Consider the following 27487-nt stretch of genomic DNA (forward strand, 5'->3'; position numbering starts at 1 on the left):
CACTTGTCCATCACCAGCATCCTGCCCCTTATGTTCAGATTCTTATTTTTACGGAGTGTCAGCGATGCCTTCTGGTTTACAAAATTCTCAAAGGCAACAGTTAGAGATATTAACGATGTCTTAAAGGCAAAAAAATAAAATTGTGGGTCATTATAAATCTTTTTAAGTATATTGACTCTTGTTAGCTTACCTGTAGTCTTCCCAGACTCTCTCAGGAGGTTCTAGAAAGTATAAAAATCTGGATTGCCATACAAGAGCTCTTCCATGCTGTAGTTCCTTTATATAATGGCTGATGTATTCTATATAAGGACAACAGCAGCACAAGTGTTAGTGCAATTAATCATTTGAACACACTTGTAATCACATTTATAATGCTTAATTTACTTATTTTTTCCACACTTTATTAAACCACCTAGGAAGTAAAGCAGATGGCACGTAGGAGCTTTGCAGGGAACTTAAATGTATAACTGTAGTGGATGCACTGGTATATGTTTTGGTCTTCAGGTTTTGATTATTTGTCATCTCTTAATATTCTTAAATTGAGTTAAAATCATTTCAAGACTTTCATCTGAGCAGCAAAGTGCTTCACTGGTAGGGAACTTGCCAAAAAAGCTTTTAGAGTAAGGCGAAGAAACACCTTCAATCATTGTCGAATCTTTCAAGCATTCCATTTTATCTGAAAAATCAAATATGCTAAAGGACATCTAATACTCTTTTTACTTACTGACCAGGCAACTCATTTAAAAATGTGTAGCTTCTGAAAAAGGGGTGGAGGGAAGTAGCTGGGAAAGAAAAAAAGAAAGGAAGGTGTGATTTCTCATTATTAAGACACCGTACATATGCATTATCGCCTTCATTTTGAATGAGTCTTTAATGTGCTTTCTGAAAAAAAATCTTATTAAAAGCAAGACATACTATTGTACTCAATTTATTAACACCCTGTAGGTTCTTTAGTTTACAAAAGGCAAGTATGACATGTTCAGAAAAGCTCTCTGCAAGCTGCTCATGTGTGTTTTTTCTAAGACTTCATTGAATTTCTAACAAAGATGAAGCTAATTAGTTTTTTGTGGGTTTTTTAAATTTTATTTTATTTTAGCTTTACTTTTCAGCTTCAAATTCAGTCCTTAAATTAAATCCATCGTAAGTAATTCCTAGCATTGCTCTACTACCTTGGGGGAATCAGTAAAATAAATGAGAAATGGACTTCAGGGACATTGTTTATTTTTACTTTAAGCTTCCTGACCAAATATTTTCAGTTCAAAACTAACAATATCTTTCCCCTCACCAGTGTAACTAGGATCTAACTTTTCCTCCATCATCTCCTAGGCAAACTCATTTCCCTCACTGCCCATCACATCCATGTTATCCCAACCTTTTTTTTACAGTGAATTTAGGATATGTCACTATTTGTGGAAATAGGAGTATTAACCTACTTAATTCTGCTGGTTTTGAGTTACTAATAGGTAGAAAAGTCTTTTTTGTTTGTTTTTTATTAAAAGAAAAAAACCTGATACGAAAAAACCTGATACATTTGAATATGCACAAGGAGTTAACTGATGGAGTAAGACAGTGCTATTCAAGTAAAAACTTTTCATAATGGAGGCAGACTTCTAAAATATTGAGAAATGCAGACAATATTAAAAAGCTTTCATTGTTACTTCAGAGCAGGAGTGCCATTAATAATAGCAAACCTTTGAGGTTTGTTTTTTTTTTAAAAAAGCAAATTAGATGTCAAATATTTTAAAAATATGTCCTGTCAAAAGATGCTGGGAATATATATAGATACGAGCTTATTTAATATTAAAAATTGAGCCTTTCTGAAATTCTGAGATGAGTGGGTTGGTTTTTTTTGGTAGAGGTATTTGTGTTTTTCTTCACTTTGTTTCTTCAAATGACAAAACCAGAGGAGTCTTGCAGGCCTTGGTAGTTTACCTTCTTCTATTATTAAAAAACAAACAAAAAGTCAAGTAGAAAGATGGCAATGTATAATGATTTAGGGGAAAAAAGGGTATTTTTACAGACATTTTATACTTTTCCCAAGAACAGATGTTCTAAGCACAGTGGCTTGTGTAGTAGTTTAACACACACACACACACACACACACACACACACACACACACAAATTATATCTGTAGTATTTTGCAGCTGAAATACAATATAAATTTTATAATAAGAGTTTCATTCTGCATATACTTTAAAATGCTCTGGGATTACTAGACAATCCTATTATTAAGAGCTGCATTTTGCTCAAGGGATTTGGGAATTTTTATCCTTCCATCCCATGTGTGTAATGTAATTCTTGTTAGAATTTAAAAAAAAAAGGTGAAACTCTAAGTCTTATGTCCTGAAAATGATGATATGGGACTCAAATAGTGGTAGGTATTTTTGTAGGCTTCCTACAAGCAAACACATGTTCATAACACAGAACAGAGAGACTCTTCAGAATTTTTAATATGCAAACGTTCTTCTACATCATGCAGTGAAGCAATAAAAAAGAATTCTACCTGATGTGACCGTAAATGTGGGCTGTTAAGCTTTTTTTAACTTTTCTCCAGTTCACTTTTGTTATCAGCTCTGAGCAAATCAGGACTGCATAAATAAACACACAAACAGCTCTAGGTCTCATTGGAGGGACACTAGGATTTAGCAAGGCTTGAGAGTTTGAGGCCAACTCTGTGACTGCCTGTAATTTATGCGTTTATGAAAAACACCGTCTTCTATTTTCATTTTCCCATTTGGTAGTCCCAAGTTGTTGTGCACTGAAGCACTGTGTATTGGAACTGTCTTGAAAATATGAAGAATAAATATAAATATGACTATGCTAATCTGGAGCAGCTCTTTACTTTTAAAACTGGATGAATAATCCCTGATGAATAATTAATTCAGGCAGGATTCTCCTCTTAGCCCTTTGGGCATTACCGCTTCTTAAGAGAGAAGCTTCAGTTTTGGATTTCTTAAGAGTTACACATGGGAACGGTAACATTAAGGAGTTTGGCTCTATTGATACTTTTCTGTGTCTGCTCAAAATTCTGGTATTTTCTCCTGATAAAACTTTCTATGCTTTCTGTGTAACTTTTTACACTGAAAAAGTGAAAGAGAACTTCCAGCAAAAGTTTTCTACCAGACTGAATGTTCTCCAGATATATAAATTTAATTTAATCCAATTTGCTATGGTTGTAGTACTTTAAATGACTTGTAGACTTTTTTCTTTTTTTAATATGCAGTAAGGAAGTATATAGTCTTGCCATAACACTCCCCCATCTTTCAGGGTTTTTTTACTAAGACATGCAGATATTTTGTGCTAGCCTTGTGTTACTGCAGCAAAGGGTGTGTTTTTTTTTTGTTTTTTCTTCTTTGGTGAGGGATACCAGCAGAAAAGACACACAGGCTGGATAAGACTGAATTCTTTTTTGAAATATAATCGATATATTTGTTAATTCCAACTGGTGGCTGTAGCCATTTCTTCTGGTGACAGTAGACTTGGAAAGAGATTTATTTGTTCCTTATTACAGAGGAACACAGGACATAGGAGATTTATTCCAAATGCTTCCAGTCTCTCTCTTGGTCTCTCTCTATTTCTTCTCCAATCGCCCATGCCTCAAAACTTGAACTTAATACTAATCATAAAGGTTGGTACTGGGGAAAACACATGAATCTCTGGCACAGTATATAAATGATACTTCAGAGGAACACTCCTGTACAGTCTTTTTCAGACCTTTGTAAAACATAGCCGTAAGGATTTGCTTATATTAACATTGCTGCATAAGGCTGTCACCTCATTTAAGTCATATTTTGAGGTTCTGCACTCAAGGTGGAGAGTTGGTATTTAAATGTATGCATGGTAAAAATGAAAACTGGTGGATAATGCAGGAGATGAGGATCACAGTTTTGGAGTAGAGCCTGAGACTCACCTAAAGCTTTAGCTGATTTCGCACTTTGCCTCCTGCGAAGTACAAGGTAGGGAGCACAAGGCAGAGGGCTGGCCATGCCAGCCTGACCACTGTGAAAGGCTTTTGTAGGTGAAATGACCCTGCAGTAGTGGAAACAATCATGTATCTATATGTTTTCTTTCTTAAACACATTATTTTTAGTGCATATTTCATGCACAGAAGGGTTTGTAGTCTTAATTCTGTCTCCCTGAGCAATTTGGCTAAGAAATGAGATAAAAATTGTAAACAGAGTACATTTCTAAAACTTATGTCTATAAATCCGTACTGTTGAACAAAAAACTATGGACCCAACTGTTAGACCAAATGACATAATTAACAGCATTCAAACTGGTCCCATGACTTCTCTTGGTGTCTCTAAGCCATAGTACATGGGTGTGTTATACTTTTCTGTTCAATGTTTCTGAAATAACATGAAGAAAGTGGTGCAGCTTAGAAAAATATATTTTCAGTGCACAAAACTAGTGAGTTAACATGCTTCAGGTGCTACACCAGTTACTTCAGAGCATGTAAGAGCATATGAGGGTATAAAACCTGTTGAGAGAACATAGGAGGCATGCAGACAGCAAGAGAGGGTATAGCCTTGTATAGGCTTGCCTGCAGAGTCAAGAGTAGTCCCTGGTGCATGCTATGCCACAGAACGTGTCTGGGCATTACGTAGGTGTCATGTAACAAGCACAATGTGGATGGGCAGCAGTCTGTGTTTAGGATTCGTCTGTGGTTTATTTCAAAATACAGACATCAACTCTCTGTGGACAATAAAGCATGCTCTAGCCCAGAAAGTATGGATTTTGGTTCCAGATCAGTAAACAGCTTATTTGCCAAGAGAAAAAGTTGTTCAAGAGAAAATAAAAAAAATCTGTAGAGCAATAGGTACATAGCAGTTGCAAATAAATTTAGCTTGAAAACTGGAAGAGGAAATATTGAAGGAAAAATCAGATTAATGAGTTTCTCAGACATTCTACCAATAGCAGTGGGGCAAATATCCCAATATTTTTATGAAAAGAATTACAGTATTATGAATTATGCTGTGACTATGAACTATGAATACTGCATTTATGAAAAAGAACTGTTTCATGGACAATGAGACTGGATTTCTGTTGCAGATTCGTATCAGAATATGAGAATAGTTCACTGAAGCAGCTGCATGTACTAGAAGAGCAGAGAAGTGCAAATCCATACATCTAATTCAGTATGGGGCATGTTTCTCAAGTATAGTATGCACTTAAGTCAATTCATTCATAGTATTATGTCTATAAATATGTATATATATATAGACAAGGAAATATTAAAAGAAATACAACTGCATATATCAAAATGTTTTATCTCTGCATAACTGCTTTAATATGAAACATATAAAATACCTGATATGATTACAACTGAGTTTTTAAAGTTTCTTACCCAGTGGTGAGTAAAAGCAGACAATGTGGGTGGCCTTTCTCTTATAAATGTGGAAATCAATCTGGGAAAAAATGCTGGCACAGACAGTCTGAAGCCTCCTTCCAATTTACAAAACGAAAAAAAGAAAACAAAAAAACCCCAAACCAACCAAACAAAAAAACCCCACCAAAACTCCCTCAACAAAACAGGAAAAAAACCTAAACAGGTAAATAACCTACAGCTTCTGCTCCTCATCAGGAAGATGCAGCTGGAGTCAGATTAAATCTGCCATGGACCTAAGTGAGAGATCTCAGTTTACAAAATAACATTGTCAGTTTTGTAAGTAAACTAAATGGTAGAGAACAAATGAAGTGCCAAGGTGGTGATACTGGTTTACTTCAGTTCTTTAAGGCAGAAAATAATTCTTTTAAGTGTTTTAAACACTTTAATTCTAGTTAATTTACAAAATTTTCTGTTACCTAATATTAATCTTCTGTTATATCAGAGGATATGATATGAGTTATGGATGAACTTTGGGTAAAATGACAGTAATCAACTAAAATTTTGGTTTAGGCTCAGAAAAGAACTTTGGAAAGTGGCTACAGCAGGGTTAGAAGAAGCTGGGAAGAAGGGGAAATGCATACATAGTTGGGTTAGGCAGCAGTGAGTGCTGGCTTCTCCCAGCGCAGGCCAACTGCAGCTTTACAGGGCCCAGTGCTGGCTGTGCCCTCACCCATGGGTGCTGTCCCGTGAGGCTGACCATGGTGGGCAGAGCTGAGTGCTGTTTCATGGTCCATGATAATTCTAGATAATGGCAAGCGAAGAATGAAATCTGACGTCCACCTTGGGGCTTTCATCAGAAGGAAAAGGTTTCCACTGCAGGATGTTTACTGGGTATAATTAATTCTTATCCCTATTTTACTGACAGAGAAAAACATAAAGGGAAAAAAAAAAAAGTATTTCTCCAAAGGGAAAGAAAAAGAAAACTATAGCCAGCTTTAAAAAGATACATCCCTTGTTGCTAGTTCTATGCACAATTTCAGATTAATTGCCAAACAAAAATTTGAAATAAGCCATCATATATTGAGAGATCAGTTTCTAGTCTTCTTGTTTTCAACTTGTAGTGTAGCATATTGCTTTTTCCTGTTACTACTTCTACTATTCATTTCTAAATTTTTACTGGTAGGAATTAATTTACCTGGTAGGAATTAATTGTATGGAAACACGTATCAAGCAAAGACGAATCTGGCATTGGTTTTGCTTGGATTTTATTTGACCTCCTACTTGTATCCTCCTACTTGTATCCTACATTGTTCTGTTTTGTTCAGTACTGAACTATTGGACCACCTTCCACAAAAGCATTGCAGAATGTAGCTGGCATCTGGTTTCCTTTGTTCCATCTTTTTAAAGGACATTTGTTTTGGTAGTTTTTACCTGTGTTTCATAGTACTCAGGAAAAGAAGCAAAACCTAAGAAAGAACCTCTCTACTATCTCTATAAAATGACAGGACTGGGTATTGAAAAGAAGTCATATACTTTCAACATGGAAAAGTGAAAAAAAAAAAAAAAAAGTACTTTTAAACTGTACAGTTTGCTGTCAAGAGATGTATGAGACTCCCAGAAATAAAGCAGCTCGCGGTTGTGCAAGTACAAATGCTCATCCAAGCCCCTTATCCCGTTGACTTTCCTGAACCAGCTTACTCAGAAGTTCTGGTGTCTCTGTATTTCATTGCGGTTTGTGGCATAAACGTCGATCAAATCACAGCAAATGAAAACCCCTGGTGTAATCTGTGGAAGAAAAACCCAAATAAATTTTCATTTAGTGCAGTTGTTAAGATAGAGAATGAGAACCATAATAGCAAGTTGTTGATACAGGTCTTAAATCTTACTGCTCTTCTGCATGAATTCCAACATACCAGTGAAATATATCCAGTAATTAAGAAGAAAAGTAATTATGTTTTAATTATTTTTGATACGGTCCTTTTGCTTGTAGTGATTTGCTGGAAAAGTCTTAATCATTTTATGTTAAATTGTAAAATGAATGACATTTTCCAGCTGCTGTTTTGTCTGGTGCTACTGAACGGCTTCCGAAACAAGGTGTACGCATGAAGCTTTGCCATGCTGCAGTGATTGAGCACAAGACATGCAAAAAATGGATGTCAAAGCTGAATAATTAAATTATGATTCCTTCTGTTCTTTATTAATTAGGTGAGCATGGGATTTTTCTTAGAGCCTGGTAACTACTGTCCACAGTTGCTTTCCTTCAAAGAGATCTAGCAAAATCGTTTCAAGTAAAATCTTAACAAAGCGGGTGAGATTATCTTTGTAAGAGGCCCATTAAAATAATTAAGAGTCAGTATGCCAGACACATTTCTTATATGTGTAGACCAAAGCCATCTAAAAAGAAGACATGGCCTGACATGCTTTGATCTTTATTGCCTTTTGGAAAAGTACTTTTCACATTTAGAGCGAAAACAAGAGATTAAGATGATTTTTTTATTAATTTTCATGCAGTAAGATAAATCTGTGTATGATAGAGCAATTCCTTTTTTGTTTATTATAACTGTGTTTTTTTGTGGACATGTTTTAAGTGTTTGTATAAACCAAATGAAGAATTAATACAGACAGGAAAGAAATATAATGCTTTAAAAAAGTGTGAGAACATTAACTTCATAGGTCAATGTCAGCTCTGTAAGATGTAATTTAAAGTTTGGATGAGACTTTCAGTAATTATATATCAAAATTAATTTTTCCTGTGTTACACAAATTTGTAATACAAAGGAAAAAATAGTGTGTTTAATTTCCCAGCAGAAATGCAAGTTATAATCTCTTTGTATTTTAGTTTTTACAAAGAGGAGAGAGATGCATAATACCCCCTGCTGCAGTTTGAGGAAAACTATACAAAATGTAGGCATGTTTTCCTATTCCAGTGAGATTCTTAAAAGACATTAATGTTGTCTGGGTAGTTTTCTTAGAATTTAGTTACAGTGACTAAAGAGGAGGAAACTTCTGTTTCTGTAGAGTTGTTTCAACCATTCAGTATATTCTCAAAGCATATGTATGCATGTAAATACAAGAATTAGTCATATGTGTTTCAAATTATTAAAAAAAAAATGATGAAGACCTATATTTTGCAGTAATTTATTTTCCATGGAGAGCAATCTTTATCAGAACTCAATCTCCTAAGTTTTCTGTGAAAATTTAAAGAGGAGGATGAAAGAAACATTGTTTTGATAATTTGGATTTAGTTTTCTGTGGTATAATAATAATATCAAAATAGTGAGGGGGTTTTGTTTGTTTGTTTTTAATTTCAAATTTTGTCTTTCTGTTTCACTTATTTGCCTTCATAGCCTTTAAATTCCTGGACTTCTGGAAATTAATCCAACTGTCACTCGTTATATTGTCAGTTTATTATTATATTATCACTAATACTGTTAACTCAAAATTCCTGCAACATTTTGCAAATGCCTGAGACTTCATGTTTCCATAGTATTATCTGTAGTTTTAATGTCATTAACTGTCATGCAGTTCCCAAGGAAGTATGAGTTTAAATGATGGGTTTGAGACACAGTGTGCAGCCTTTGAATAAATGTTCAAAGAAGGTATTCTAGTCTAAAAAAATTATATTTATATGTGGCCTGTTGCGTCGATGGATTTCCACTTTCTTCAGGGCAAGCTTCATACTTGTGAATAAATTTATTAAACTTCTGTTGGATATATTTAGATTATTTTCATGTTGCAAGTGTGAAACTGGGAGAATAATCTTGTTTATAGAATCACAGTGTCCATTTTACTGCCAGAAGCAATAAAAAAATCTCTTAGTAAGTTCTCTGCATTTTATATAGTGGAACATAATTACTTAAATAGAAAAGTTATAATTCAGGTACTTCCAGCCATCAGTTGTTTAATACATTACAACACCAGAGGGATTAGGATAGTATGAATTTACTTGTGTAATACTGGCAGCCATGGCTTGCAGTGTTCAATTTTGTGTAATCCATTCTTCATACATTTTATCATACCTGGCTATCATCTGATGAAAACACAAGTGGGAGACAAACCAAGGTTTCTCCATGTCTCTATCAGCATTTTTCATTGTTTGTGGCTCCTCTTAGGACTTATTAGCTGTACAGACTTCTGATTCCAGCTGTGGGCTAAACGAATACGAATCTGCATGCAAAGAGTAATAGAAATATTGCTTGAAAAACAGATGCAAGCATTTATCCTCAGCTTCTATGTTATGGAGCTTGACATGATGAAGGTCCAGAGAGATATGGAAGGGGCTGCTGACCTCAGTGCACAGCTGGGTTTGAGTGAGCCTTGGAATACTCCTGAGATCTTCAGTTATCATTATGGAAGCTGGACTCTACTGTGGGGTCATATGCTTAAAGTGGGGTCATATCCTTAAAGTTTGATCATTTTGTAATCACTGATTGCAGCATTTCTAAACACATCCTTATTAAATACTGTCAGCCATGGCTTGCAGTGTTCAATTTTGTGTAATCCATTCTTCATACATTTTATCATACCTGGCTATCATCTGATGAAAACACAAGTGCACAGCTGGGTTTGAGTGAGCCTTGGAATATTCCTGAGATCTTCAGTCATCATTATGGAAGCTAGACTCTACTGTGGGGTCATATGCTTAAAGATGTTTGATCATTTTGTAATCACTGATTGCAGCATTTCTAAACACGTCCTTATATATCATCTGTAATGAGTAGAGCCCAAGAGTGCTGTAACAAATATAAACTCATGTTCTTTGGGACAAATTGTATTGTAGATTTGCCCATTACTTGGTATAAAATAGTTTCCTCAAAGATATTTTTTTTTTTGTTGGAGTTGGAGAACTGAAATATTTTCTATATTCAGTTTACAGATTCACAGAATGATAGGGGTTGTGAGGGACCTCTGGAGAGCATCTAGTCCAACCACCCTGCTAAAGCAGGATCACCTAGAGCAGGTTGCACAGGACAGCATCCAGGCAGGATTTTAATACCTGCAGAGATGGGACCTCCACAACCTCTCTGGGCAGCCTGTCCCAGTGCTCTGTCACCCCCACAGTGAAGAAGCTTTTTTCTCATGTTCAGATTGTACTTTCAGTGTTCCAGTTTGTGTCCCCTTGCCCCTTGTCAGGTCACTGGGCACCACTGAGAAGAGTCTGCCCCATCCTCTAGACATCTACCCTTTAGATTTTTATGAGTTGATAAGATTCACTCATAACGGAACCAGTATTTGTGATAGACCAAGAGATATAGTCTGGTTCACTACATCCTAGCACCTATACAAGCATGAATTCAGAATGCCAGTTTCCCATGAATCTGATTTAAACACGTGTCCAAATTGTTTAACTAGGCTCCTGTACTATAGTGGTCTCAGTATTTATATTCTAGATAATATGAAATGAGTTTAGAAATTTTTTTCTTTATCATTTTTAATTTTGTTTTAATGTTCTTTCGTCATCTAATGAAAGTCATGCTGAATAAATTAAAATAAACATATTTTGGTGCTTTAATTAAACAGATCAGATAGCGTGATATAGAGGTTAATTAGCTGCTAACAAATTAATTTCATTTTCCCACCTGGAAATCTGCTTTGTAATCGATTGTATTTTGCCATATAAAAAGAAGCCATTTGCAGTTGCTTATAGTTTGAGGAAGTTACTGTGATGAGAAGATTAGCAGTTTCCTGAACCCTTTGGAAGAATATATTTACCAAAATTAAAAAGGATTTAAAAGATGTTTGTCTCTCAGGGTTGTTTCTGCCTACCTTGCTATTGACTTACAGGACTGGAGGAGGAATACAGAAGGTTATTTTTATCTCTTTGTATGTGTAGTCAGTTCTTTTAAACTTGATAACTCCAGAAGAGTGTTGTTTCTGTTTTATTTTTTGTTTATTTGTGACACATGAACATACATAAAATCCGAAATCTGTTTCTCATTCTTTGGGGAGATGGTAAGACTATTGAGGGAGGTTTGGCTGGTAGGATAAGGAGTGAATAAATTTTTGAATTTATTATATACCCATTATATACACCTTTCATTATATACCCACTAGGATAGGCCAGTGGCATATTATAAACCCGTCTTCTACTTGAAGGGGAATGGATATTAATTTTGGGGTTTGTATCTCTTGAGAGTAAAGTAATATTATTTGTGACTTTCTATTCAAAATGTGAAACATACGTCCATACTGGGCTCAGTCCAGAGTCTTTTTGGTTGACTTCAATGAGTTACAGCTCAATCTGAAATAAAATGGTTTGAAAAAGTCTTTGGAAAACAATTTGAACTGGTCTGAGTTGTGTGCAAGGTTGATAGTATTTGCTACTCTGTCTCTGTATCATATTCTTCTTTAAAAAAATAAAAATGCATTATCTAAAATTGCCAAACATTAATTAAAAATATTTGGTAAATGTGATTAAAGCCATTTCAGCACTGTTTTCAAGTGGCTGCCAGACTAGACAATTGTGTAATCAACTCTTAAACTAATGGGGATGATGTAAGAGCAAGAGCTTCTTCACTGCCCCACTGATTACTGCTGGTATGGTTTCCATCATGGATTCTGCCACTGGATCTTTGAATACCCAGTGTAAAGAGATCTGAAGCCTTGCTAATGCCTATAGCCTTCTTTTTGTCCAGTAGTGTTGTTTTACTGTATAGTCCCTTTCAAAGGTAGAAATAACTGCCTGTCCCAAGAATTTTACTCCATAGCCTTATCTCAGAGGTGGTGGTCCTCACTGCTAGTTTAGCTACTGGGTACACATAAGGTGGAAGTAAGTGAACAATGCATAGTGTTTCTAAAATTCATTGGTGCTTTTTACTTCAGAGAAAACCAAAACTCACAAATAGATTTCAGACTGCCAGAAAAACAGCACTCATTCCCAATACAGAGACTGTTCCTCTGTTTCTTCTCTCCCATTAAAGTCTACTGGGGAAAATCAGTTTTCAGAAATAACAGATTACTCCATCTCCTCAATAGAGACACTTTGATACACTGAAAAAGAAAAGTATAAAATACAATAGTTTTGAGGCTTACATCCTGCTACCAATGGATGCCCTGATCCTTCTTCCCAAATTACCATAGACTTGTGGTTGCTTACCTTACTAAAGTTCCCTCTTCTCTGAAAAAGTGAACAAAACAATTCTAAACAAATATTTAATTTAGTTTCAAAGGTATATACATTTAATTAGAATCCTGTTCTGTAGTCTGTTACTGTCAGTATCTATTACGTCAGGGTTCCAATTCAACGTGAAAGCGAGCAGTAACAGAAGAGAAAATGTTGCATAGCCAACAGAGGACAGATACCTTGATAGGCTTAGGTACAGAGAACCTTATATTAACATCAGCATTTGTTAGAAAGAGAGTCTGTACCAATATTGTTCTTAAGAACAAGGTCTGTCAGTTGAATTAGTCTTGGTGGGCTTGAAGGCACGGCCAGCTTGAGAATTGATCTTTCCATTTTGTAGGTATGTACAAGTTCCCCTTCCTTGAATGTTGACCAGTATGAAGGTGATCGATTAATATAACAGGACTGTTGCACTAGAATTCTGCAAGGCTAAAAGCATAAAATGATGTACTTTTGGCATCTTTCCCTGTATATAGTCACTATGATGTGCTGAATCCTACCTGTAGAGTAGTTGGCTACTGGTTGCACATACTTTTGCACAGTGATGCATGTGGTTTTATGGTAGTGGAAAATATCCTTTAAGAGAAAATTTCAATTTAAATAACTAAAATGACAGTCATTCTGTGATATAATCAACTGTATGAGAGAGTTATAGCAATGTGGTTTTGCATCATTAAATCTTAAGTCACTAATTCCTTATTCTTGCATGAAATGTTTGGTCTTTGATATTTCACAAAAAAAATGTACTTAATTTGTTGCTACATTTAATTTGTTTAGTCCGCCAGTTGCACTATAAAATAAAATAATAAAATAGAATAGTATTCGCAAACTTAAAACCAATTCATAACGGGAAAACCCCTCCCCCTACCAGCAGGCAAATTAACAACATTTCATTGTTAGGCTACCAATTAGCTGTGTACCCAACAGAATTTCCTTTTGATCACAGGCCATTGAACTGTAGGATGTCTTTCTGCAGAAATTATTCCTGGAGTATGTTATATTATTTTAGAGGAGCTGAAAGCTCCATAGGTACTGATGCAGACATGTTTGTCTGACGTGCATTTCTCATTTAACCTGACACATTCAACCACTTCTGTCTTTTAATTCCACGGTCAGATTGGAGTTAGTACTCAAACGGCATTCTTCATTTTTTCAGGAAGCGAAATACCATCCTGACATCTTAAGTAGTCCAGTGGCATAGTTCTTATGGTGAAACTTACCTGAAAATTTGGGAGTTTAGTTTGACATATTGAAAAGTTTTTTCCTATTCTTTACAGTTTCTATGATCAAGTCTAGAGATTTGATAGCAGGAGTACTCTTCCTAGTAAATTTTATGCCTCTTTTCTAGACTGTGCATGCAATCTTAATATTCTTCTCTAGTTCTCTTTTTTTCTAAGTAAATTTATAATTCAGTATAGTATGGACACCAGGTGGGGATGGGGAATAAAAAAACAAACAACTTATGGCATCCTGTGAAGGATAGCAGGTTTTCCCCTAAGCTTTGAATATGATCTAAACCAAGTTCTTATTCAGCTTTACTAATTGTAATTTGCACAAGACAAATTTAATCAAGCATGGTTAAAATCAGTGTGCAATTGGATATTGTCACCGTGAGGAAAGGAACATGAGAGAATGTGTGACTGTGAAGGTCATGATGGACGGGCTGTGGCAGTGCAATATTTGTGCACTCACTCCCTGTGCACAAAGTTAGCTGAGACCTGCCCCAGTCACGACATTGGTGAGTTGGCAGAGCCCAGCCTGTGTACGGGGACTTGCTCTGGCCAGTCTCAGTTCTGTGCTCTGGGCAGTGGCTTGGCACCATCATGGGCTGGTTCCACTCTGATGCTTTGATTGCCTGGCACGTCAAACCTCTGCATGGCAACGTTTCCCTACAGTCTCTGCTACTGAGGGGTTTATAGGCTGGTCTCACAGGATACCACTCAAATCAGGCATGCCATTATCATGTTTGTCTGGCATCTCAGGTGTTCTCCTGTCATTCACTGATGCACACACAGCCTGTACCAAGGCTCATTACACGCATTCCTTGTTTGCACTGCCATGGTGCCATGGGGTCACCACACTCAGCCTTGTGCCCTTGGCCATGGCTGGCCGTACTGGTGTTGCAAAAGAGATTTTTGTTGCAGGGCTTCAGTTTAGCAGTGATTTAAGATTTTTTAATATTTTTGAGATAGATCACAATATTAGGTCATATAATTATTGACAGCACTTAATCATCAGTCAATTTAACAGCAATTCAGTGGAGGTTTTTTTCAACCAAAATAGTGACATAGTTAAGCATTGGAGAATGACACGGGTCACCCAAAAATTACAGTACGGTTGGACACAAAGATGTGAGTTAAATCAAATCACAGTACAATCAGGCAGCTAAACAATCCTAGATCAAATTAGCACAGAGAAGGACAGGCAAAAACTTCTGAACACACACACACACACACACACACACAGAGGTTAATCTATAATTAAAATTTCCCTTTTTGTGAGTTTCACAAATTGCTCACTCCTCTGTGCTGACATTCGTCAACAGACAGTTGGTGAACCTCATAAATGAGGCCTTTGAGTCCTTGCGAAATAATCGATGGACAATCTGAATCCTGATGAAATCTGCCCTGAGAGGCGTCCCAGCTCAGGGCTGGAAATACCTGGTCACAGACCATTGCAGTCCTCCAGAGCTCCAAGGGCCTTACTTTTGGATCACTCTTTATAGGATCTTGAGATGATTGGCTTTGGTTGGGATTCTCAGTTGTGGCCACAGTTCATGGTGGGCCATTCTGGTAGACAATTCAGACAGCAGACGGCCCAGGTGTGGCCAGTGGGTGCCTTGTCCCCCGGCTCCAGGCTACTGTATGTGGCCCACCCTTCTGTACCGTTGTACAGATGGAGAGATAAGAAGGATGCACTTCACTCTTAAGAAAGAGGCAACAATGTATTTATTGATATAAACCAAAAGATGTAACAGTGTTTGATAATAAACACCACAGTGATTAAGGTTCAGTGGTAAGATAACCATGATTATTTAGTGCATAGAGAACAGGGTCAGATGAAGCTGTCAGGGAGAACCTCCAGTTGAGTCACGAGGTTCAGAAAGGACCTTCTTCCTTTCTAAACTCCTCAGAGAGGAGCCTAAGTGCGGCTGGATCCAGTTTTAGTCCCAGACTTAGTCAACAGTTTATGTCTAAAGGATTATATATGCACAATGAATCCTTTATACTTCTTAGCTAAGGTCACAAAGTTTAGTGCACTTATTCCCAATTCACTTACCAAGGATCTGTTGTGGCACGGATTCTCTCAACATCAAGGAGTAACCTTGAGAGTTGTCCCTTTCAAGGGCAGATCCTGACATGCAGCCCACTGTTGTTTCAGGAGAGCTCAAAGGGCTCTTGGGCTGCTCACTATGGATTAAGAGGATTGATTCATAGTCATATTTACATACCAAGCGCAGGTGCCAGTGGACACTGATCTCTGTGCAGGTGGGCACATTAGCATAGATAGCCCTTGGCTATTGTGGTGTTATATTTGTCTTCCCAAACTCACCATGAGGCGGATGCAGACATCACAACCATCAGCAATGGTTATCGAATAATCCAGATTTATAGGAAAAAAGTCAGGCAAAGGTGGTAGTGGAGTGGGGGAGGTGTAGCTTCCAACATGTAGCACATGTTGGTGTAGCTATATGGTATGTTCTAATCCAGAATCCTGAGTTCAGAATAGCTCTCAATATTTTTTCTAAATAGGAAATCACTATACTGTTCACATGCTCAGGAGAAAGGGAGAAGAGGGCAAGAGGAGGTGAGAGCAGAGCAAGTGTACATCCCATTTGCTGATTGTGATGTAACTGAACTAATATAATTATCTGTCATTGTTGATTATTACATATTGAAAATAATGCTATATTCAATGGTAGGAGGTACTTTGAGTTACAGGGGTGAGAAGCTTCACTTTATAGGTCCTGACTGTGAACATGTAAAGGCTCTAAACTCAGAGATGTGAAGCCTGAGGTTCTTCAAAGGTCCATACAGAAATAGAATAATGAGATACCTAGAGAATATTAATACTGGCAACTCGTGTAATTTCAGAATTTTAGATTATTCCAAGTTTAGACTTCAACGAACTTTTTCATGATCTCAATTTTTAGTTCAGATGCCAAAATTCTGTGCACTGTCAGCACTACTTCAGTCTTTGGATGTAGGCTTAGAGCAAAATCCATCAGAAATGATGTTGAAGGCTTGAAAGTGCATTTTTCATATGGTGTATTTTTATCTGGAATCTGTTTGACTTTACTTTTATCTTATAAAATATATGTTTATATAAGGGGTGTGGGGGTGGTGTTAGTCCCTCTGTCTAGTATGCAGATGATTAACAAATTACCATTTTATTTACCATTCTGATGCATCTGTGAACAGACAAGTGACCATCTCGTAAAAGCTGTCTATAAATTTGAAAGTTTCCAGATCAACAATTTCAGAGAAGAAAAAACCTGCAAATGAATCCTGAATAAATCAGTATTTCTCACCTTTTAAAAGAAAGTGTATTATGTGAGGAAGGGGTTGCAGCACCTTCAGTGCTCCTTTAGGTTATTCTTGTAATCATCACCTTAATCTCTTCCTTCCAATTATTAGTCCCAGGAGAATCTTCAGAAAAGCCCTTTACACAAATCCGATGAAAAAGGCTTATCATAAATTATAGTGCAGACCTGGAAGTTTCTAATTAGTGTATGAAATGCAATATTCTGAGAAAGTACTTAAGTAATCAAGTTATATTTTGAGCAAAAATGTCTAATCCGAGTGACTCATTTGCCCATATTATGGGTAATATGGAGAAGTATTTCTAGACTAGAATGTTATAGAACTGTTTGTTATTTGTCTTATTTATTATTAAACCTAATTTGACTTTTTAAATGTCTTGTTTCTAAATCCTGTTTCAAGATGCAGTTTTAAATGCACTTTCTAATTTATCTCTTTCAACTCATGTTCAGACCCAGTAATTGCAACTAATTTACTATATTACTGGACTTTGTGTTCACTTTAAACACAGGAGGTAAATCGGTATTTCTACTCGTGGATATGGAAGGAAAAAAAGAGGTATTAGCTGGTAATCCTCTTATTTTGCCTGTGCCATTTCACTTATGTAAAATGACAAAGCTATAACAAAAGAGGTTATAGTAGATGGGATTTCTCTTTTTTTTTCCCCTAAAGTTATTCTCTTTAGAAACAGATGTCATTTTTATTTGTGGTAGGCCATATTTAGCTTTCTTTTCTGCAGTCTAATTGTGCCTTAAACTGCATGTCAGACTATATAAGGGATTATACTAAAACTACCTGGCTAATTTGTCATACAAATTATTAGATTGGCTTTAAATCTTAATTACCCTAAAGGTATTAGAGTGACTGGGTTTTAATACACATCTTTATCCAAGGGGATACAAGAAAATATTGTTTAAAAATTAAAGCAGATGGATTTTACCAATACTTAATGAAGTATTTATAGGCATTCATATTAATTTCGTCTGATATGTCTGTGAAAGATTAAATAACCCTGTATTGTTAGTATTTTTTTAATATTGCATGCGGAGCAACAGAGCTCCCAGTTCCTTTCCTGGTGTGTCTATCTCTTTTAAAAGTGTGTGGGACTAATGTGATTTTAAAATGTTTTCCAAATTTGTATCTGCAATTCTAAGGACATGTTTTTCAACTGAACAGTCAGAATCAGACATATATTTGCCAAATGGTATGGTTTTTTCTTAGTTTTTGATTTCTTACTCTGCCACCTTACTTGCAGAACAAAAGGATTCTCATAGGTATCGCTACTAGGAGGTTAACTGCAATATGAAGGAACTTCTATCCATTGCCTATTTTTGGTTGCTTTAGCACATTTTGTATCAAGTACTTGTAAGCTAAGGGAAGTATGCTCTTTTAAAACAAAATTAAATAATCTTATTTGGCCTTAATTTAATGTTTTAAAACATGCTATAATAATTAAGCAGTAATAGATTGTTTAATTTTTGGGTTGCCTCTGGTGGTTTATTGAGAAAAATGTGATGCATGGAGACCTTTAAGAAAAAAAAACCTCTTCTGTTTTCTTTTCTAAGCGTGTTCATTATCTTCTAGCATCTCTGTAGCAAATAAAGTCAGTGAAAAGAGTGTTAATTTTTGCTTTCTGCAATTGTTTCAGAACAGTTACTTTTAGGGAAAAAAGTGTGATGTCTGTCTAAATTAATTATTACACCATCACATTAATATCTTACTATAAGAAAAGCTGCAGAAAAGTAGTTCCTCCCCCCTCCCACCATTAAAAAGAAAACATTTTAAAAAACATTTATCTATTTACAGGTAGTCCATTGCACTGTCCCACAAAGTTCTACCATCAATTTCAGGTCTTCAGTAACTCCTACATGCCTAACCCCATTTTGGGCTTTATCACTGGAACTAAGGCAGATTCTTTAGGAAGCCTCACATGCTGACCTGAGGTCTGTATTAGATAGTATTAATAGAAAATAAGAGATAGTGTTGAAAATATTAGGATTTCCAGGGGGATGTGGGGTTGTTTCCTCCTTTGGTTTTTCTTTTCTTTTCTTTTCTTTTCTTTTCTTTTCTTTTCTTTTCTTTTCTTTTCTTTTCTTTTCTTTTCTTTTCTTTTCTTTTCTTTTCTTTTCTTTTCTTTTCTTTTCTTTTCTTTTCTTTTCTTTTCTTTTCTTTTCTTTTCCTTTCCTTTCCTTTCCTTTCCTTTCCTTTCCTTTCCTTTCCTTTCCTTTCCTTTCCTTTCCTTTCCTTTCCTTTCCTTTCCTTTCCTTTCCTTTCCTTTCCTTTCCTTTCCTTTCCTTTCCTTTCCTTTCCTTTCCTTTCCTTTCCTTTCCTTTCCTTTCCTTTCCTTTCCTTTCCTTTCCTTTCCTTTCCTTTCCTTTCCTTTCCTTTCCTTTCCTTTCCTTTCCTTTCCTTTCCTTTCCTTTTCTTTTCTTTTCTTTTCTTCTTTTCTTTTCTTTTCTTTTCTTCTTTTCTTTTCTTTTCTTTTCTTCTTTTCTTTTCTTTTCTTTTTTCTTTCATTAATGAAATGCAAATAACTCCTGTGGAAAAGCAGATAAAAATTCCACATACAGTGTTTCCACTGAAAAAGAGGTTTGACCAGTTGATGGGTTCTGTACTTCAGGGACAGTTATTGGAAGCCTAGCTCGGGATTTACAGAGCAGCTTTTCCTGCAGAAGCCATTGTGTGTAGCGATGACAAGGAGCTTTTATCTTTGGCATTTGGTAAAAGAGGATGTGTAGCTTTTACCAACATATGACATAGATATATTATCACAATTTACTATATTTAGTTCTCTTTAGAGTCAGATATACCTTGTTGCAATGTAATCCCTTTCTGTTGTTCTTGAAAGAATTTGATTGAAAATAAATATTATTTCCTGTGATGAAGAGACAACTTCAGCTCAATTTATATAATCCTGAGAGGAGACTAGGCATTTGACTAGTCAAATCAATACACTGTGTCTATAAACTTTCTCCATGGAGAATCAAAATGAGTGTGTAAGGTAGTGTTGATGTGAATCCAAATTTCATCTGCAGATGTTCAGAAAGATTGTATTTTCCCATGCTTTTCTTCTATTTGATGATTCTGTATGTTTTTTCAAATCTCTAGACACAGAGATCATAGACACCAGAAACTTTGGATTCTGTTTGATGAAATTTAGGAATTCATTAATACTACCCAATATGTAGTGTTTCCCATTGGAATTATTTTATACCCAAAGCTGGGAAACAAAGTGCTATTGAAATGAAAAGCAATATATTGACAGTGGAACAACCTAACTTCAGAGTTAATAATACCAGTGAAAGTGAGGAAGAAAAACAATTACTAGGATAGAATAGAAGAAAATACTGAGAGTCACAAATAAAATATTCATGGCCTGGTCCTTAATGTACTTTTTGTATGTCTTGCATATCCTTATCAGATACAGAAACTGTTTGTTCTGAAAGGGTAATTCATGACAGTGAAAACTACACTTTTCAAACTGCATAAATTTTATAAAGCTATATGATCAGTGATACTACACTAAAGTTTCTAATTTATGAATATGGTCTACTAAAGTGGTTCTTCCATAAATTTAGCTTCAAGGTTGTCTTAATAAATTCCTTCATTCCTGAACAGAAGTAACAGCGAGTATGTACCCTTCTCCCTCTGTCTCTTGTAGCATTACTAGATAAAGAAAAAAAAAATCTAGAATATTGTTGTAGTTTTGAGTGGCTGGGTTCTGGTGGAAAACAGGGGGTGCTGCAGGCCACAGTCATTGTTGACCAAGGCCAAGCCCATCAGTGATGGTCACAGCGACTCTGGTGATCACATTTAAGATGACAAAAAGCTGCAAGTAACTGCTTTTTACAACCAGAGAAGAGTGTAAGAAGATGTAACAAACTGTGCAAACACCAAGGTCAGTGAAGAAGAGATTGCAGAAGGTGCCCCATGTGCTAGAAAGATGGCCTTGCAGTCTGAGGAGAAACCCATGGTTAAGAGGGTGTCCCCCCCAGCCCATAGAAAAGGCTGAGACCCCACCTGCAGCCTGTGGAGATGCCCCACACCGGTGTGGGTGAAGAAATACAGAAGATGCTGTGATCTGCGTTGGATCAAGCCTCTGCCAGCACTTGCAGCCCATGGAGAGAGACAGAGACACAGAGATGACTGAGAGAGAGACACACACACCAGAGCAGGTTTGCTCAGGGGAGGCTTGTGACTCCCATGTAGGAGCAGGCTGGAGCAGTCTGGGTCTGACAGACTGAACAGCCTGGACTGATGGGCTGAGACCAATGGGATGAAGTTTAGCAATGCCAAGTGTAGAGTGCTGCACATGGGAAACAACAACCCCATGAAGCGCTATAGGCTTGGGGGAAACTGGCTGGAGAGCTGTCAGGGAGAGAAGGACCTGGGGTTGTTGGTTGACTGCAGGCTGAATATGAGCCAGCAGTGTGCCCAGGTGGCCAGGAAAGCCAATCTGGCTTGTATCAAAAAGTGTAGCCAGTAGGTCACCTCTAGGGAGGTGATTGTGATCCTGCACTTGTCATTGGTGAGGCTGCACCTTCAGTACTGTGTCTAGTTCTGGGCTCCTCACCATAAGAAGGACATTGAGGTCCTTGACCGAGTCCAGAGAAGGGTAACAAGGCTGGTGAAGGGGCTGGAGGGAAAATCCTATGAGGAGCGGCTGAGGGAACTGGGGATGTTTAGGCTGGAGAAGAGAAGGCTGAGGGGAGACCTTATCACCACCTCCAATGACCTGACATGAGGGTGCAGAGGAGTGGGCGATGGTTTCTTCAGCCAAGTAATAGGAGATAGGACAAGGGGTAATGGAACAAAGTTGCACCAGGGCAGGTTCACATTAGATATTAGAAAAAAAAAAAAAAAATTACTGAAAGAGTTGTTGGGGCCTGGAACAGGCTGCCCAGGGCGGGGGATGAGTCACCTTCCCTGGATGTGTTTAAAAAAAGTGATATGAGGTACTTAGGGATATGGTTTAGCATATGACAGGAACAGTTGGACTTGATGATCTTAAAGGTCTTTTCCAACCTTCTGATTCTGTGATTCTGTGACTGAGAGACATTCTAAAATTTATGACTGCACCCCATTGAGTGACCCATGCCTGAGCAGCTGGTGAAGAGCTGAAGCCCCGTGGGAAAGGACTTATGTTGGAGAAGTTCGTGGAGGACTGTCTCTCATGGGTAGGACCTCATGCTGGAGCTGGGGAAGGGTGTGAGGAATGCCACCTTCAGCTAAGAAGGAAAACAACTCCTGAGCAACTGACAGAAATCCCCATTCCCTCAGTCCCTGCCCCTCCCCATGTCACAATGCGGGGGGGAAGAAGGGAGAGAACTGATGACTCAAGTTCAGTCTGCTAAGAAGGGAGGGGTGGGAGGAGGTGCTTTAAGATCTAGTTGTAGTTCTCATTACCTGACTGGTGTCACTGGGTGTGCAGTGCAATGTAATAAATTAGAGTTTTCTTTCCTTCATTCTGTGTTGAGTCTGTTTTGCCCGTGACACTAATTGCGGAATGGCCTTTCCTTGTCCTTATCTTGACTCCTGAGCCTCTCAATATGTATTTCCTCCCCTGTCCAGCTGAAAAAAGGAGTGATAGAGCAGCTTTGGTAGGCGTCTAGCCTCCAGCCAGGGTCAAACCACCACAAATATTTACATTGTATTTTAGGCTTGCTGAATAAGTGTGCATTATTCCTTGGTGGCAGGAGTGTATAACAGTGGGAAGATTTAAATTCTTACTGTCAAGGAGTTAATAAATAACCAAACTACTTGCTTTCAGACTAGCAACAAAGCAATTTGTTCTTGTCAGCAACAAGTGGCTAAATGATGAAAAATTGTCCTCTGAAGATGTCACTGTCATGGTTTAACCCCAGCCAGTAACCAAGCACCAGGCAGCTGCTCGCTCATGCCTTCTCTCCCCAAGGGGATGGGGAGGAGAATGGAAAAAACCCCTAGTGGGCTGAAGGAAAGACAGTTTAATAGGATAACAAAGGATGATAATGATGAGGATTGATGATGATGATGATGATGATAACAACAATAGCAATGACAACAATAATAATAACAATATTAAAATTTAGTATATAAAATAAATGATGCACAAATGCAATTTCTCACTGCCTGTTGGAAAAACATGCCTGATGCCCAGTCTGTTTCCAAGCCATGATCCTGCCTGTCAGCTAAGTTCCCCAGTTACATCCGGAGCATTACAGCAAATATCCCTTGGGCCAGTCTGGGTCAGCTGCCCTGGCTGTGCTTTCCCAGCTCCTTGTGAACCTGGCAGGGTGTGAAAATCTGAAAAGTATTTTAGGTAGTGGAGACACTGCAACTGCTTAGCACCAACTAAACACATCAGTGATTTGTCAACAGTATTCTCATACTAAATCCAATCTACAACACTATATCAGCTACTAAAAAGTTATCCCTATCCCAGCCAAAACCAGGACAACCAATCCAGGAATCTAATTTGTCAACTGCACAGCATTCAGTGTATTGTAGGACTGTCTTTCTCCTATTTTCTGATATGACCAGTGTTACTGGTGATTTATACATTATGTAGGTAATTTCCCCAGGCAGGGTAATGAACTACAAGATATGTATAGCCTAAAAAAGTAACTAATTGAGTTTTGGGGTTTTGTTTTAATTCACTTGTAAATTTATCATGTTTCTGAAACATAATTCTTTAAGATTTAAGAAATATTGTTTAGTCTAGTATAAGTAGATAACAATGGTATGTTGGCTTCGCTTCATTTAAACAAATAAAAATATAAAATACAGGGAAATTATAATTGTGATAATAATAAAAAATAAGCCAATAAACAGAATTGTATGTGTAGAGGACAAATTCCTATGCACTGAGTGATTCCATAACAAGGTATACTTTTAGGATAAACATGAGCAATGAGTATAGGTTGGGGAAATAAACCGTTATCTTGATGAGACACAAAAAAAGAGAAGACCTAATATAACATTGCTTTTATGAAAACGTTCCTTTTTGAAATTAAACCACTAAACGGAAATAATATACATGGTATATGCAGATAAGTGTGCCTGTATTCCTTTTCCTGTTCTCATTTCTCCAGAACAAAAGCTTCCAGGATGAAATTGCAGGCAAACTTCTAATAACGTAAGATAACATAACGGGATATGGTGAGAGGTGTATTCTTTTCCCGTCTTCTGAAGTTGTCCTGGTTCTGGCCAGGCCAGAGTTAACCTCCAAGTCAGCCCAGGTGAGCTGAGTCAGACAAGGTTGTTTCCACACCACCTGACATCACTCCCCTATCAAAGGGGCTGGTTGGCAAGGGCCACTCCTGGGTGTCTCCAGGGCAGTCTGATTGTGGCTGGGGCATTCGGTAGGTCCTTGTAGTATTCTGTAATCATTGGGTTGGTAAGGTACTCTGTTTTATCACTGGGTGTGAGAGTAATTGGCTGTTATTGTTCCCCTTACACTGTGCTGTTGTCAGTAAACTGCCTTTATCTCAACCCAGGCTTTGTCTCCTCTGGGAGTGAGGAAGTAGCATGTGGTACTCAGACACTATTTGGGGCTGAACCACCACAGAACTGAAAGAACTCATTTTTTAAATTAAACAGATCATTTTGTGATGTAACACTTTTACTAACGTTTCCAGATAGCACCACTCAAGAGTTCCATCCTTTGCAGTTTTAAGTGTTATCTGCAAAAGAATTGTATGGCTTTTTGAACAGATCTAATTATTTACACAACCGTGTGTAAAGAGAAACTGAAGAAAACTTAATCTTTTGCCTCTTTCAACTTAATTGAAGGCTTTCATAAACTTTGCATGGTCTTCTCTTTGTAACAATCAAGTGACTAAACAATTATCTTTGATCTTTAATGATGAAAAGAATTTGGTCCTGTGTCTGTAACACAGTGGTCTGGCTTAGCCACATACTGATACGAAACCAATGGAACTGTGGGTAGAGCTTCTTGATGGAAAAGTGAAAAACTGTATTTTGAGGGAAAAGGAAAGAGGACTACTACATGTCAATAGCATTTATCTCAAAATAGCATTCAGCTCATCTACAATATATTTAATGTTTGGATCTTAAAAAGACCATAAAGGAGAATGAGTGATGTCTGTATTTATGAAGTAAGGAAAGTGATGGTCTCTAAAGGTGAACTGCATTACATTGTAACACAAGTCATGGTACCTTTTTAGTGCAAGTAATAATTGTCACTGGCCTATGTAATTCACAGAATCATTGAATGGTTTGGGTTGGAACCCCTCATGTGCAGAGACACCCTCCATTACACGAAGTTGTCCAAAGCCCTATCCAACCTGAACACTTCCACTTGTAAAATGATTACTGAAATCATCCTTTCCTGTTAGCATTTATAAAAGAAAAAGAAAAAAATCTACCCCAATTTCCAAACCACTGTAAGCATTACACTGAAAGATGTTTCTGACTGATTTTGCAATGGAAACTAGCAATCTTCTTCACTGTTTGCTTGAATTACACAGTATGTTATTTCCACGGAGTTGCCAGGATCCACACTATGCTACAACAGCCAGATCTCTTGTGATGTATTTCCCTGGATTTTATTTTCACCATGGGAGGTGAATAAAATAATAAATATGTGTGCAACAAATACTTAACCCACTTAGCGATGCCCACGTGTCATTCTATGTATTGCCTGCTAGTGGTGCATGAATCACCTAATTGCATAGCGAGAGAGGCATATGTCTGTAAAAGAAACAGCTTACAAAGTCTTTTATGAGCTCTGGATTTTGTCCAACATTGTCTGTACTTTTCTTACTGGCTGTTTGAGTACTTGTGTGGTTTACCAGAGAAGATGCATTAAATGAATTAAGTTAAGCACAAACATGGGAGATACTACTTGCAAAGGAGAGCAAGCAAAAGTTGTATTCTGTCATATTTCAAAGAGAATACAGAAACGTTGGTTTATTTAGAAATGTATTTTTATACCATTTAATGCAAGTAAACTTTATTGTCTTCCTTCAAACTAACAGAATTACTTTTCTTTCTCTTGCAGAATAATGATATAATCTATTACAATGCAAAAGATGATCAGAATGATGTAAGTAATATGTTTCTTTTTGTTTCATTACTGTAATCTCAGAAAATTAAAGGATTCAAAATATTCATGAAATTCAAGGACTAGCATATAAGTGTTTTGCAGACACAAGAAGCAAAAAAATTTAGAAATGTCTTAAAAAGTTTCGTCAAGAGCCAGGTAATATATTATGTTCTAATTCTCAAAGTGTGTCTTCCCTCATGCAGTCTGAGTTACTGATCAGGCAGGGAATGTGCTGGGAGGAAAAAATATCCTGACAGTAGTATCATTCATTTCTTGAAATGTAATAAAATCATAATTATAGGACTGGAGAATCAAAATGATAAATGTAAATGATTTTCTTTGCTCTGAAGGAACCATTTTCTGGCCCTACTTTCCAAGCTTGTATTATCTTGTTCTGTATTCTTTACAAGAATTTTTTTACAGAAGGGGAAAGCAGGTTTAAAATGTTTCTGAATAACTATTTTCACACACTTTATAATCCCTCGTGTGACTCTTACAAGATTTGGGGAAATTGAAAATCCAGTCCCAAGATTTAGACAACATATATGATATTTCAATTACTGGTTCTGCTAAAACTCATACTTTAAGTGGTTTGGTCTCCTGTCTGGTTTTAACTATTAAAAATCCTAATGTCTTCTGGAGAGAAGACAAGTTATCCTCAATTTCACTTGAGATAATACAACTGCTTGTCTTCATTATAGATTTAATTTATAAAACCACAGAAAAAATGTTGTATATTTATTAATCAGAATTGCCAGCATGCTTCATTTGCACTTTTTAATCAAGTATTCTTTAGAGATTGATGGCATCACTATTGTAATTGATGCTGCTGCTGTAAGGCAATTAAAGAAGGTACATAGATCATGTCAAGCAGAACTATTTGATATGCTTCTATAGAGTTACAAGCACTGGAATTCACATACAAGAAAGTCTACTGTCCTGAGTTTTAAAATTTGCATTCTTTAAGTAAAATTCAGTAAAAGTAACCTGAATTTGAAAGATATTGGTCTCTTCTTGTTGAATTCACTGTGGTTGCAGGTGCTAATCACTTCTGCAAAGGGGATCACAAAGTTTAAAGCCTGGATTTTGAATCTAAATGTACCATATAGTGATGGTAGTTTATGGTGAGAAGTAAGACCTTGTTGTATCTGTTACGGCTAAATAGTATTGGAAAGGTCTTGGGGTGACTAGTTCCACAACATAAATCCAAATCTCTTAGGCATGGCAGAAAAGGAAATACTGTTCTGGAGTTTACTCTCACAGATCTGGGCTATATAGAATGTGTAAAATATCAAAATACAGCATTTAGACTGGTTATGTTTGGTTGCTGCTATATTTATAGGACTGTATTTGTTGCATTTTTTCTTTCTTTCAAAACAGTCCTCAAATCAAAAGCTTACAGGGGGAGAAGGAAAAAAAAAGAAAGAAAAAAAAGGAGGTTCTG

The 27487-nt window shown here is 36.9% G+C and overlaps 1 protein-coding gene across 5 annotated transcripts in view; it reads left to right on the forward strand.

The window, feature by feature from the left end:
* The window catches only part of CACNA2D1 (calcium voltage-gated channel auxiliary subunit alpha2delta 1), a 410029-nt gene that overhangs the window by 202927 nt on the left and 179615 nt on the right, over positions 1 to 27487 (forward strand). For all 5 annotated transcript variants that reach the window (XM_084263178.1, XM_084263177.1, XM_084263180.1 and 2 more), the window contains exon 5: positions 25999 to 26043. In XM_084263178.1, coding sequence (XP_084119304.1) covers positions 25999 to 26043 — 45 coding nt within the window. The remainder of the gene's footprint in view (positions 1 to 25998; positions 26044 to 27487) is intronic.

This window comes from Gallinula chloropus (genome assembly GCF_964237585.1).
Source record: "Gallinula chloropus genome assembly, chromosome: 1".
Taxonomy (NCBI): Eukaryota; Metazoa; Chordata; class Aves; order Gruiformes; family Rallidae; genus Gallinula; species Gallinula chloropus.